Source organism: Spodoptera frugiperda, chromosome 15 (genome assembly GCF_023101765.2).
Source record: "Spodoptera frugiperda isolate SF20-4 chromosome 15, AGI-APGP_CSIRO_Sfru_2.0, whole genome shotgun sequence".
Taxonomy (NCBI): Eukaryota; Metazoa; Arthropoda; class Insecta; order Lepidoptera; family Noctuidae; genus Spodoptera; species Spodoptera frugiperda.
This window is the reverse complement of record NC_064226.1, coordinates 757,046-771,093: the sequence shown is the minus strand read 5'-3', so window position 1 is coordinate 771,093 and position 14,048 is coordinate 757,046. Positions and strand designations below refer to the sequence as shown.

The following is a 14,048-nucleotide window of genomic DNA, read 5'->3' as shown; positions in this document are numbered from 1 at the left end:
ATGGGCAGAATTTGTGGTGGTGGGAACTGAAGTATTTTGTTTTGGTAGTACATATATTTTTATGTTAATGGTGTTGGTTTAAAAGCTTTCTTTAATTATGAGAAACCTTTGATAGTTTTCCTTTTATTGGTACCGGAAAATTTCTTAGCTTGGCAATGGTAGTATTTATGTAGCTTTAAGGTTTATCCATTAATTTATTTACTGCTTTAGTTTATTTATTTCATTCTTTATTTTTAAGAATTTCTTTCCATCTCCTTTGTTCTACGAAACATTTAGCTTCCTATTAAATACATGATTCCAAATACCTATTTTCTTCCTTTCCTTTGCCTTATTTTCTTTGCAATTTCCCTTCGTACCACCTTTATTCCTCATCAGCTCTCCATGTGACTGATCACAACACTCTTCGCGTAGTTTAAAGCGATGTCGTGCTTCTACGATTGCTTCCAGGGCAAACAGTTACAGCAAGGCTTCAACAGTCTTCAGAAGCTTCGGAAGTCGGTGTCTGGTGCCTTAGGAGCGGCTCTAGGATCTAGAAGGTTCGACTTGGAACATGAACCGATGTTACAAGAGCCGGAACAGAACTGGTTCCTTACGAAGTCTGCGCCAAATTCGCTGACCAATCCACTGATGTTCCAACAACCTGCAAGAGCGAAGGGTTCTGAAGAGGATGCTATTAAAGAGGAGTCCTTACCAGCTTCTGATAAGGTAAAGTTTCTTTCAATGGACTCGTAATGAGTATCGTGTAAGATATTTGAATAATAATTGCTGTGTATGAAGTTGCTTTAATAATTTGCAACTATCGCAGACACAACTTATCACCTTTTATAAAGAAAAGCCAGTACAAATAGGTAAATCGTAAAAGAAGAATTAGCTACCACATGTACACAACAGTTTTTGCATAAATCAGAAGCCATCTTCACACTTGATGTCTCTTCAACAATCATGGTTCTAAAGCACTTCACTTATAATTTATTTCAACTGTGTTCATGTTATTTGCTATTGTTTTTACAAACAGACATCAGTACTTAGGAAGTGTTCAAGAAATTAAGTGATATTTTACAGCAAACTGTTGTTTAATGCAGACGGATGTTGATCATAAATATTTTGCTTAATTTCTTCTGGACATACTCGGTAGCCAGTCAGCCAATTAGTTTTTACAACTCTTTGTGTGGATTTAAAGACCAGTGGCAGTAAACGAACTGACTGTCGTTTAAGATACCTGCGTAATGATTGGCTACATTTTACCCCCTTAAAATTCTGTAGGTTTAATGATAGGAAACATCAGGCTTTTCGAAGAATTGCAAGCTTTGCTAGCTTTGCCTGCCTCGATGGTCAAAATCTCAGGGATTTTAAAATTTGCCAGTATGTACTTCTTACTTATCAAATCCCTATATTCTAAAACAGGAGGAGCTCGGCACATGGCGTCCTGGTAATTCGTACCTATCATGGGGTGGTCACGTGATGTACCTTCCACCTGCACCTGCCGCAGAACAGCCGCTGTCCATCCTCGGACCCATCGATAGACCTGTCAGGTATTATAAAGATTACTACAAAGTTAGTTTTCATGATATCAGAAGCCCCTTTTCAATTATCATTTTGTCACACAATCGATCAATCATATGTTTTGATTTCTTTCTGTTATCTTCAAGGTTAACACTTGTTTTCGTATGTATTTTTATTTTTTATTAGTATGATTTATTTAAGTAAATGTATTTTCGTTTGCGCAGGAGCAAATCCAGCGGTTGCCTGGAGGCGGGCGCACGGGCTGCGCGTGCGGCGCTGTGCGCGGAGATGCGTGAGCGCGAGCGGTCTGCGTCACCTGAGGTACAGCGCGCACTGCCAGCTAGAGTACTGCCTACCAACACTGTGAGTACATCACATTATACTATATTTATTGGTATACATTGCTATTGTTTTCTTACAGGCGTTTGTGTTTACTTCTACAACACCGTTTTGGTATAAACAGCGGAATATTAAGCTACTACAAAATGTTGAAATTCTTTGTTACAGTTTTTATATTATAATAGTAAATGTTGAAAGTCTCTAAGAAAGAAAGATGGAATAGTTCGATACGTAGGCATCACATCGCATCTGTACAAAAGCATAATTTTAATCTTTAAGGGTAAATATCACACAATATCCCTTGACCACCACAAAACAAACACGATTACAGACCTATATCCGTAACCTAGTTACACAATACGCAACTAATTGCCGAACCACGATCGTATGAAACTGAGCCCCGGACTAATGCCTTTCTCATGTCACTCGCAGTTCCGCAATGCCCAACACCGGCAACCTTCAATATCTCATCCGACATCATTGTGCAGATAACTGATCTTATTCATTGCCTTTAATTCCGCAATCGTGCAACCTATTATATTAAAGCATTTGTCTTTAAACTTTAAGATTAGTGGGGGAAAGATATTGCAAAAATAAGCTTTTAATATTAAGTAGTTATCAAAGCTATAAGGTTTTTTAAATTACATAGTGTCTTGACATTTAGGTGCCAACAGCGCTACCTTTTATTGTTTTAAAAATACTTATAACACAAACAATTATTCAATACTGTTGAGTTGTACCGTAGCCCAACAAACATAGGTTCGCTAATTTTTTAAACGTTGCTCCACATTAGGATTTGATCCTGTGTCATGGGTGCGTTTACAAACATACAAGTGTCACATACACATGACCCCCAGACCCGAAACTAACAACACAAACAGTTGCTCCTTGCGAGAACCCGCTACACTTTGCGCGGCAGCCGGTAGCCCAGCTACTGCACCAACCGTGCAGTCGAGGGGACAATCGAAGTGTTGCCAGAAAAAAACGCGTCTTTGAAAGAATTCCACAGTCCTACCATACATGCTGATAAATTTGACATAAATTACATAATGACCGTAATCATAACAAACCTTACATTGCATTGCCTTCAACAACTGAATCGCAATATTCTCAAGAAACAGGAAAATAAACAAACTCAGTGTTGTTGAGACAAGGTCCAGCAAGACATACTAATTGACATTGATTTTAACAGCTGTGTGTGTTCACGTAGAACAATAAAAACGATATTTGTTTACTACTGCATGCTGCGTGTTAATGATAATTGTGATGTATTTATTATCAAATAGATTATTGAGAACAAGGTGAATGATTGAATCAACCAATCATATAAGAATTTTCAATTCCACGTTTTAATGCAATTGGCTTAGTCGGTCATAACTTCTATTTAAAAATATTCTATCATTTATAATATTATCGGTTTACTCACGTAACTGTTTGACGAGGAACTCGATTAGTTTTAAGCCATGCTAGAGGCTCATATTCATGAGCAGCATTCCGCGACAAACGACGCGGCGATTGTCGCGCTGCTACTAAACTAGTCGAGTTCCTCGTTAAACAGTTACGTGAGTAAGCCGATAACATAATAATTAATTTAGTATGTCTCACGAAAGTTATAATATTCTATCACTATCCAAATGGTCATTTTCTATCATTAAACACGTCTGTTCATGTTAAGATTTCAATAAGACGATGTTTTTCTCATCTGTTCCAATTCAATTGTCTCTCAACACTTTCTTGTCCCTTGAACTGTGACTAATGACCTCATCGACCACCACTTATGACTATACGCCAGTCTCTCAAAACTACTCTCAATTCGACCACAATTTACATCTTTGTTACATTTATAAAGTCGATTTTCCACTTGAGATGTGCTATGCTACGTTGCTGAGGATGCGTTTGACTTCCACCAATCATATTCATTGGTACACATAGTTTAGCACTGGTGGAAACGGACTCAACTAACCTATGTTTTTATATGGAAAGATGCGTGTTGTGGATGGCTTTTCTACTATCGATACATCGCATACTTGAGCTACGCAACTTCCTCGTATAGCCACTTTGCGGCGGCGCGTATTTGTAGCGCAGCTAGATAGCTTAGTACCAGTCGAAACGGTCAGTTATAGCATAGCTACATAGCACATCTCTAATGGAAAAGCAACCTAAAGCGTGTCCTACTTCCGAATATGATTCATCAACACCATCTCCATCATCTACTTTATTGAACGCATTACTGAGCAATCTCTCTATACAAAATATGGAACGGTTATAAAAATTAACCTGTATTTGGCCGCAAGACTATTGTGTCGCAGTCTGGCGGTCGCATTGTCGGCGGTTCCCACGACTAGTCGCGTTGATTCCGCGTTCGTAGTTCGCAGTAAGGTGAGATGTTGATACCATTCGGTGTAACATGGCCTTGTTGTCCGTAATCCGAAGATGTTGCCGTGGGTGCAACGACTACTTGTGCTCATTGTTATGTAATTCATTGTAAAGCTGTAGGAACTGTAGGTGTTACATTATTGTGGTTTTGTTGCCTTTCGAGTTAACCTCGTTAGTGTTTAATTAATTTCTTGTATAAAGTTGGGAACTGCACCTACTCTAGTTTAGAACGACATGAAGTAAGAGCTTTTGTCGAAAAGCAGTTCACGTCAACGATAATAGGAAATAACAAAGTTTCCTAGCGGGCAATTTCAATAACCTATCTATCCGTACATTTGCCTACTAAAGTCACAATTTTGACACATTTTGTATGGAGCTTATGTCCTAATACTATCTCTAGTAAGCAATTTGGCCGTAAGCTAACCAAGGCTATCCAAACCCAAAGTTTATTGATCTGAATCTCATTACAATCGATCAAAACACCGTACATAGTGACGAATCCGCCAGAAATTGTATGTAAATCTACGAATAATTCAAACTAGTTCGCTTAGTATGCGCGTGGGCAAACTATTGCCATGTTGGACATGTTACGAGTTGCTAATACGACTCACGCTTTGCTCCTGATTCGAAGTCGTGACCCTACGGTGTGAAGCCTACTAGAGACAATGGAGATGTCGTGTCAACTTGACAATTATTTGTGGCGTCACCTCCTTGTAGTGTAAAATAGGAGCTGTTACAAAAAAAAGATACTTTAGATCCTATTCTGAATTCTGACGAATATTTCTAACAGATGTTTACCTTTTTTTTTTCATGAAGTGGCTTCCATCCTTAACCTTTTCGCTATTGATTTTCCACATATGTATAGGTACCTGAATGGCACATCTGTCCTATAAATGGAACAATCAGAGATACGCAACCTACAGTAATAAAACAATACACTCAATTATAATTATAGGTGAAACATCTGTTAAAAACATTTATTAAAATTCAGAATAGGGTCGAAAGTAATATTTTTTTCATAATATTTCCTAATTTACTAATAAAAGATCACCAAAATCCTCAAAATGCAAGAAGAATAAAATGTTAGTTAAAATCCTATATATTTAATTTGAAAACCAGATTACACTACACGCGTAAAAATCATACCTAAACATATAAAATATAATATGTATAACGAAAATAAAACTATCCAGTATTCACGTATGCAAATACATTTTCAAATTTTATAGCTACAATTAATTTTTATTTGTTCGGTGGCATCGTTTATATTTTACTACATTCATAGATAAATACAACAAACACAAACGCCATATCTACGCTCGTTTCATTAAATACTAAAGAATTTACGTATTTTTATAGCAAAACGAGAAATTTATGGAGGAAACGACTTAATTAAGAATCAGATTAACAGATTAATCTCGGTTTTTGTTGTTTATTGGTTGAGCTACTTTCTTGGATTTAAAGAATGTCGCTTTAGATAGGAAACAATAAAATACTTGGCTTTCTTTATTTATTAGTGTCCCTAAACAGTTATTTACTAATCTATACTACATATACATATGCTTAATATAAAACCCTGAAGAGTTTGTTTGTTTAAACACGTTAATCTCCGGAAACACCAGTTCGAATTAAATCATTATTCTTGTGGCGTATAAACCATTTATCGAGAAAGCCTTTTTTTAGGAGGGAAATCATCCCATAACTTCTCTTGCCTTGGGCGAGGCGAGATGGAGTTTCAGACTCTTACTGACTAAAAACGACCCCGTTCCTACTACTGCTTTTCAAGCTCGAGCCCTGGTAAACCCGCTAGGTAGTCCGCAGCTCCGGATCGAGAAAAGCTAGACGTTATAATACATCGCGCTACGATCAATAGCAGCCGAGCAGCGAGTGCGAAACCGCGTGCAAATAGCTAGTATTTCACTAACCGCTGCATAATGTTAGCCTATAGTCCTCATTTTCAGAGTACCTAGGTATCTTAATCCAATACAAGCCCATTGTGTGTTAACATCGTCAATAAAAAGAATGCTGCATGTCGTGAGGAATGCTGCGTGCATATCAAGAACCTACTTAACAAATTCTATAGACAATTTACCATCAGTTTAACGCAAACAATCACCCATGACTTAACCTACATGCAACAGGTTTACCTACTTTGTACAGTGCACACACAAATATCAGACTCATGTCAGACAATATTACTATACCGTCTTCTTTCCTCTAGCTAGCATTCACCAGCTCTATTTTTCTTAATTTTAATGAGTAACCTACCAAATTCGAATATATTTACTTGAATACCTTTTTTAAAGGGACTAAAATCATCCAATGACGTCACTCTTCGCCTTCAATGACTTCGCCTTGGGCGACGCAACAGGGAGTGTCAGACTCTTGCTGACTAAAACCCACCCGGTTTCTACTCTTTATTTTCGAGCCAGAGCCCCGGTAAACCAGCTAGGCAGTCCGCGGCTCTGGATCAGTCCTTTAATGCCTAAGAATTAAAACACTTGATATACCTATTTCACCTCATATATTATGGCACAAATTATATTATTCAATTTTTCTACCGTGACAGAAATGAAGATAAGTTAAGATTTTTAGTTCAGTTACCAACTGCAATTAAAAACCGACCAACAGATAATTGACAAAAACAACAATATAAACAATTCATATACAAAACTGAAACATGAACTGTACATAAAGATCAGTAGACATAAGTAGATATATTGATTGATGGAGGCATGTATTTAGCACTATTGTTGTCGGGCCACGCGATCTGACCCTAGTTGGTATGCAGAGAACACGAAGATCATAGCGAATCGATTGGGGATCCGTTCTTTCTGAACGGTTCATCATGGCGAAGGTGGACGTGCCACATTATATAGGAATTTATTTATCAGGTTACTGTATGTCAGTAGTATGTGTATGTTATATTTAGTAAACTTCGTTTAGTGAAACATACCTAATTTTGTATTAAGATATATGTATCTATTTGGGCACATGTAGATAAAACGGGCAGAGTATAAAATTGACGATTTGAGCTTTATACATTACCTTCAATCGAATTAATTAATATCAAAGCAATAATGAATTTTCTTGAGAACTCCAGAAACTGGCTGACAAAAATACCAGTCGTAAAGGATTTACATTTTATAACTATTTTTTGTCTACATCAATAATCACTAAAAGGTCAACAATTACTTAAAAATTAAAATAAAATTATCGTTGCCTTTCCAAACAAGTTAAACAAGAAAAAAATTAATATACATCGCATTTCTAGGCAGTTTACATTATTATTCAAAGTGAAATATTATTATTACTTTTCTTAACTTACTTAATGTGTAATCCCATAATAGAAATTACTAGAACAACATGTATAGAAATGAAATAAAATAATACAAAATCATATATTTGTAACTATTTCATTATTTCGCTCACTTTCATTTATGTAGCAACCTCGTAGCGGTTTCGTAGCAACGGAATAAACAAAAAAAATCTATGATATAAATCAATAAACATCAAGCTGACACAATTTTAATAACCTGTTATAATTTATTAGTTGATAAGGAGCGCACGAAATTGCAGTAAACTGGATGTAATGACATGCAGTGCGTGAATGACGTAGTGCGTGTAGTGGGAGGATGCGCGCGCGCCGTTGCGTCTGCGCACTGGCGTAGCGGGCACGTGGGCCAGCGCGCGCGCACCTGTCGTATTGTTATTACGCGCCTCCTTGCGAACACACGTAGCGCACGTTATTGAAATTATTTACTTACTGTAATTTGGAGCGGGTTGTAATCTGGTAAGGTCAGTGCAATTTTATTTTATTAATTGTATCATTTTTGTGCTACTGTTTCTTTAAAGGAGGAAATTAAATTAAGCATAGTATTTTTTTTATATTTGCTAATGATAAAAAATCATTTCAGTTATTTAAATTAGAAATTATTATTTTTTAACGTTTTAAAAAATAACGCAATTTTCTGTGAGTGTGCATTTGTAAAACCTATCGATCAATATATTATTATCATCTATTATACAAAAATCAAAAAACAAAAATAATTCAAGTGAGAGTGTCCAAATACTAAGTAAATATTAAGTAACCAGAACATTAAACAATCACTCCAATCTAATCTGCTGGTAAACTAATATAATCCCACAGTCGGATGCACTAGACAAATCTTCAGGAAGGAGTGCGCACTTCCGCGCAATTATTTACAATAAATATCATAGTACTCTGCTGATCCCATTTGCATAATGAAAGCGTAGCGAAGTGCGCGTTAATCTTGACATCATCACTTTCCATATATTTGCGCGATTTATTTCTTTCTTTCCTTCCGTTTCTTGTGGTCTTAATTATACGTTTTGGCAACTTTCGATTGGTGAATACTACTGAAAACGTTTTATCTATTTGTAGTATAAGAGAATTGTATATCTTTATATTTGAAATTATCATTTACAAGAATCTAGTTAAAGTACTAACCCTTAAAAAAGTACTACCCTTAACCTACTTAAGGGTAAGTTAAGTTTATGTATAGTTTTGAGACCACCAGCAAATTTTCTCCTCCAGGTTAACCCAATAAGTCAAAATCATAGAATTAATAAATATGCGGTTTTCCAAAACAACTTAAAAATAAGCAAAAACACATCTTTTAATTTAGATCTCGTGTTTGTAAATAAACGAGGTACCAAAACATATTTTTATCGACACAAACAAAAATACTCGTTTTCTAAAAATTCGTAAACACAACACATAATAGATTCTTGTTTTTATTTTCAGTCAAGGGCTTGAATAACATAAAACAAAAATAAAATAGAACTTCAATCTCTTTAGAATGATGTCATTTCAAGAAAAGAGCGTAATCCATATTAAAAAGCCGGCTACGCTCCTGTTTTTCCTTTGGTGTTGCGCGTGTCCATGGGCGGCGCTGATCGTTTACCATCAGGTGACCTGATTACTCGTTTGCCCACTATTTCTTTGAAATAATATGCACGCAAATTAGTAATTTTTGCAGCTAATTATTTTAAAATTGCATTCAACACACGCACTTTACCGACGGTAAATCGTAGTTAGTAAAATTACATTAAAGTAGATAGTAAAATTGTGTTAATGAATAAGTATTTTTGTAACAATAGTAATTATAGTTGTGGTTAAATTGTAGTATGTACATAGATTAGATTTATCATAAAAAAAAATTATGATAAGAGAAGAGAACAAATATAAATAGGTAAAAAAAAACACACGCACTTTACATTTTGATTAAACTATAAAGGAACACACACCTAATTACCCACTCATGAAGCCTTATTATTACCTAGTTAATATATTCATAATAATGTCCCATGTAGTTTTGTTTATATTTATGTGTAGTTGTTGTTGACAACCAATAGAATTCATGAATTAATTAGATGAGGCTGCTGTCCTTGCCTCTGATGAGATGAAGATGATACAGTACCTATATATGGTACCTACGTAATTAGTACTAAGTGGGTGTTAGGAACAATTAGTCATTATTTTGCTTGCTATACAATGGTTACCTATAGGTACTAATTATGAAAAGAATAGATTTGATTGTTCACTAGTTTGCATTGAATATAGGCTCCTAAACTACCATTGAAAGCTTATTTAAGGGAGCAATGTGTTCATTAAATTTAACCGACTTCAATAAATGAAGGTTCTCAGTTTGACCTGTATGTATGTTTGTGCGCAATTATCTTGCGTTTGGCTGAACCGATTTCGTTGCGGTTTTCAATATATTATTTTTCAGGCTTTAGAGAAGGTTTTAGGTATTTTACCCGAATATTAAATGCAGGTTCGCACTTCAACTATTGAAAGCGGTTCCCTTTTAAAAAAAATGGGTTTTTTTTCTTTTGTGTATACTGACAGATGATTATATTATTTCTTTCAGCATTTTGTTTTAACCATTGAAATGACTAATTAAAAATAACGAAAACAAATTACGTCATTCATGTTTTGAGTTTACTTGCATTCTGTTTATCCTCATAGCATTATTTTTTGTTTTAATCGCATCAACAACAATTCGGTAACCTACCATTATAATTTTATAGACTCGCGATAAATATTTTGACGCCTACGTCGCGTCGTCGTTAGAAATTATATAAATGTATTATTAATACGTATAATACTTAGTAATTAACCTCATGGTAAGGTCAGGGTCTGTGATACAAGAACAGGATTCCTTTACACGAAACAGATATTGGTTCTAAAGGAAAACGTTGGAATCATGTAGATATTTCTAGCAACTGATAAAATTATCCGCAAATACATATATAACGTGTTCTAAATGTATCCGCCACGGCTTTAATGGGAGGTAGTGTTGTTTTTGAAGATTACAGTAGTGAAGAAATTTCGTACACCGAAACAGTTAAATTCAAATTCGAGAAATCATATATCGTTCAAAAATACGCACGATGCGTCGTTTAGGAAACCTACTTATTAGTTTTCATTGACTAAGCCAGAGATACCTCTTTCAAAACAAACTCATACGTAGATTTTTTGTATGAAAACGAAATTATTCATAATCAAGAATCATTTATATCTACAATTGTAATCTTCAAACACAACACTACCTCCCATTAAATCCGTATCACATAGTTTTAAAACTTCTTATTATAAACAACAAAATAAAACCTATATTAAATCACCATTGATTAATGGTACGCAAAACAAATGCAACAATTAATAACTGTCAACTTTTTGTTCACAAACGATTTGTTTAATCAGTTTTTGTTATAAAACGCAATTCTTATAACCAGTGGACGTTCTAACAACGTCATAATGTCAAACATGCAATTAATATGACAAATAATAGTAATTAAGGTTACACTTTTTATAAAACTCTTGATTTATATGAGAAAAATAAAGTATACTTTTTTAATAGCCATGCCTATTGCCTAAGCCATAAATATCTGGCTCTCTGGGTTAACTGAAGTTATATAAAAAGCTATTAATATCATCAAAAGTCTACTATTAGCATATTTTCTAAATTATGTTTTACAACGAAACGTGTGCTTCTACTTTAACCTACAAATAATGTGATTTAGTGACTTTTATTTGAATTTTTAATGCGGGTTTTAGAATTTCTTTAAGACGTATGTATTAGGTTACCATTTCCTAAGGCGATTTACTAATTTATTTATTTATGAATGTTATTTTATTATTTAATCTTATTTTTTTTTTTTTTTAATCTTTGTAGGTTTTTAATATTATAACATACTAGCATCCGCCAGCGGCTTTGCCTGCATTCCCATGGGATGAAAAATATCCTATCACCAAAGTCAGCTCATACCCTGTCTGTACCAAATTTCATCAAAATCCGATCAGTAGTTTCAGCGTTATTGGCAGACAAACATGCAAACGGTTGGTTGGTATGGTGTGATAACCACTATAATCATTGAATGTGAAATTGAATGTCGAATTAACAGGATACAATAGCGGGTTCTAATCCAATATTCTGACAATATACCTATCCCTTATTTTTTATTCCTTCAAGGAACGGTGTAATATACAAAAATTGTTGAATCATATCACGATGATTGCTAGAAATGGTATGTAAATGAAGGGCCCGCTTGTGTAATCTGTTTGTTAACATGACACGTCGTACGCGCATTAAATAATATTACCTCCATGTTAACTGACTACTATGTTAATGCCATGACACTTTGTTTAACATTTAGTTACTACGTTACTTACTAACGTTTACTAATATTATAAATGTAGGATCACGCTGAAACTACTGAACGCATTTTGATGAAATTTGGTACTTTTTATCTCACGGAAACGCTAGCGAAGCTGCTTGTAGAAGCTAGTATTATATATTATAATTAAGTAAAAATACTAGTAGAGTGCTGTATCAGAGAATAGATTCACTCTTCATTGATCACTTCTTCATTTATTCTACCATACAGTTTAACTATATCTAAGTATGATAATTATTATAACTAATTTATTTGATTGGTAAAGTTTTCTCTTCATAAGATTACTTGACATTAGCATTGAAACTCATCTCCCATATACATAAATTACAAGAGTACATTAAAAGATGAACAATCGTCACTTCTTGTTTGAATTGATTTAAACACCATTGTAAGAAACAAAGTGTCACTCATGAGAAATCATGAGAGCCTCTCTTTGTCATCGGAAAACGAGGAAATAGACACTATTATACTTTTTTTAAGGGGGAAAATCATCCAATAACTTCTCCCGCCTTGGACGAGGCGAGAGAGAGACTCTTACTGACTAAAAACCACCCGTTCCTACTCCTGCTTTTGGAGCCGGAGCCCCGGTAAACCCGCTAGGTAGTCCGCAGCTCCGGATCAAAAGACACTATTGTACTAAGAATTACCTACATATTGTAAATTTTAATTTATATCTGGTTAGATAGGTCGTAGATATAAAACTTGAAACCTAAAGTTGACTTGGCAATAAATAGCGAATAAGCAAGAATACCTAATAAAACGCTCTATAACACATATTAATAAGTGTTGCACAAACAAACACACAACACTTGAATTCATATCTGATTGACATGCTTACAATTATGGCAGGATTCCGATGTTTTTGCGTGACACAGTGACGTGACGTGTTAGAGCCATCGCGACTATGATTTCATATGTTATTTATGTACAAGATGAGACGGTATCTTACGTAATATTTAAGTTTTAGCTTACATTACATTACAACGTATTTTGTTTATTTTTCTCACCATGTTCCTGGATTAGTATTTTCTCCTGTGCCGACAAAAACTTGTTGGTCACCTAAAGTACTGGTGACGTTTTAGGCTACTTTTCCACCTAAGATATGCTACGTTGCTGTAGATGCGTTTGGCTTCCACCAATCATATTCATTGGTACACATAGCCTAGCACTAGTGGAAACGGAATCAGTTAAGCAATGTTTTTATATGGAAAGATGCGTGCTTTGAATGGCTTCCCTACTATCGATACATCGTATATTTGAGCTACATAACACATCTCTGGTGAAAATGCATCCGCATACAGTCAGTCAGTCAAACTGTGCTAATTAATAGAACATTAACACACATCACTCTATCCGTAGTTTTCCATACTCAACCTTGAAAGGGCTCTTTAGAAATACAAACTGCATTTACTTAATACCTCTAATAAATTCAAGAATGTCGCCACAGACCGTTACGTCAGTATAATCCCAACAAAACACTGTAATTTATAACGTAAACACACTAATCGTAAACGCGGACTTTACGGTTTACGGTTTAAGTTTACCGCACTATGAATACCAAGGGAATCGAGTACGGACTATGAATTAAGATTCCTGTCATGGAGCTACCCATTCGCAGTTCACACCTCGTCGCTAAATAGACACTTATATTTGGTTAGGGCCATAAAAATATATGTTTTTATTATTTAGTTTTGAACGTAGCGCTGTTATTAAGGATCAATTGGTGTTCAAGTACAATGTTCTAGTCACCTCAATATGTAAGGATATGAGTTGTAAATTACATTTTGTGAAAGGCATACATTGCACTGTCAAAAATTAAAACGAATTTATAACTGTAACTATGCCTGACAGGCAGTCTAATTACTGAGTGTATTTTTTGCCAAATAATTGGTGAAAACATAAATTAATCGACGAGTTGATGCCGAGTAAAATGTTATATTTTCAACCCATAAGTAACGGTAGGTAGCAACTAACCTAGGTACTCTCACGAAGTCATATATCTATTAGAATTAAAGACGCATACGACCTCCAAACCTTCAAGAAAAGAGCGTATTCCTTTTTAAAAGGCAAGTAACGCACCTGTGACTCCTCTGGTGTTGCGGGTGTCAATGGGCGGCACTGAT

General features: G+C 35.0%; 1 protein-coding gene across 3 annotated transcripts in view; it reads left to right on the top strand.

The window, feature by feature from the left end:
* The window catches only part of LOC118271800 (uncharacterized), a 137,899-nt gene that overhangs the window by 104,821 nt on the left and 19,030 nt on the right, over nucleotides 1-14,048 (top strand). For 2 of the 3 annotated variants that reach the window (XR_004783325.2, XM_035588021.2), the window contains exons 13-15: nucleotides 412-705; nucleotides 1,405-1,532; nucleotides 1,728-1,866. Coding sequence is in view for 2 of the 3 variants with exons in the window: in XM_035588021.2 (XP_035443914.2) it covers nucleotides 412-705; nucleotides 1,405-1,532; nucleotides 1,728-1,866 (561 nt within the window). In the remaining variant the exon portion in view is untranslated. The remainder of the gene's footprint in view (nucleotides 1-411; nucleotides 706-1,404; nucleotides 1,533-1,727; nucleotides 1,867-14,048) is intronic. The other variant, XM_035588029.2, reaches the window with a different exon arrangement.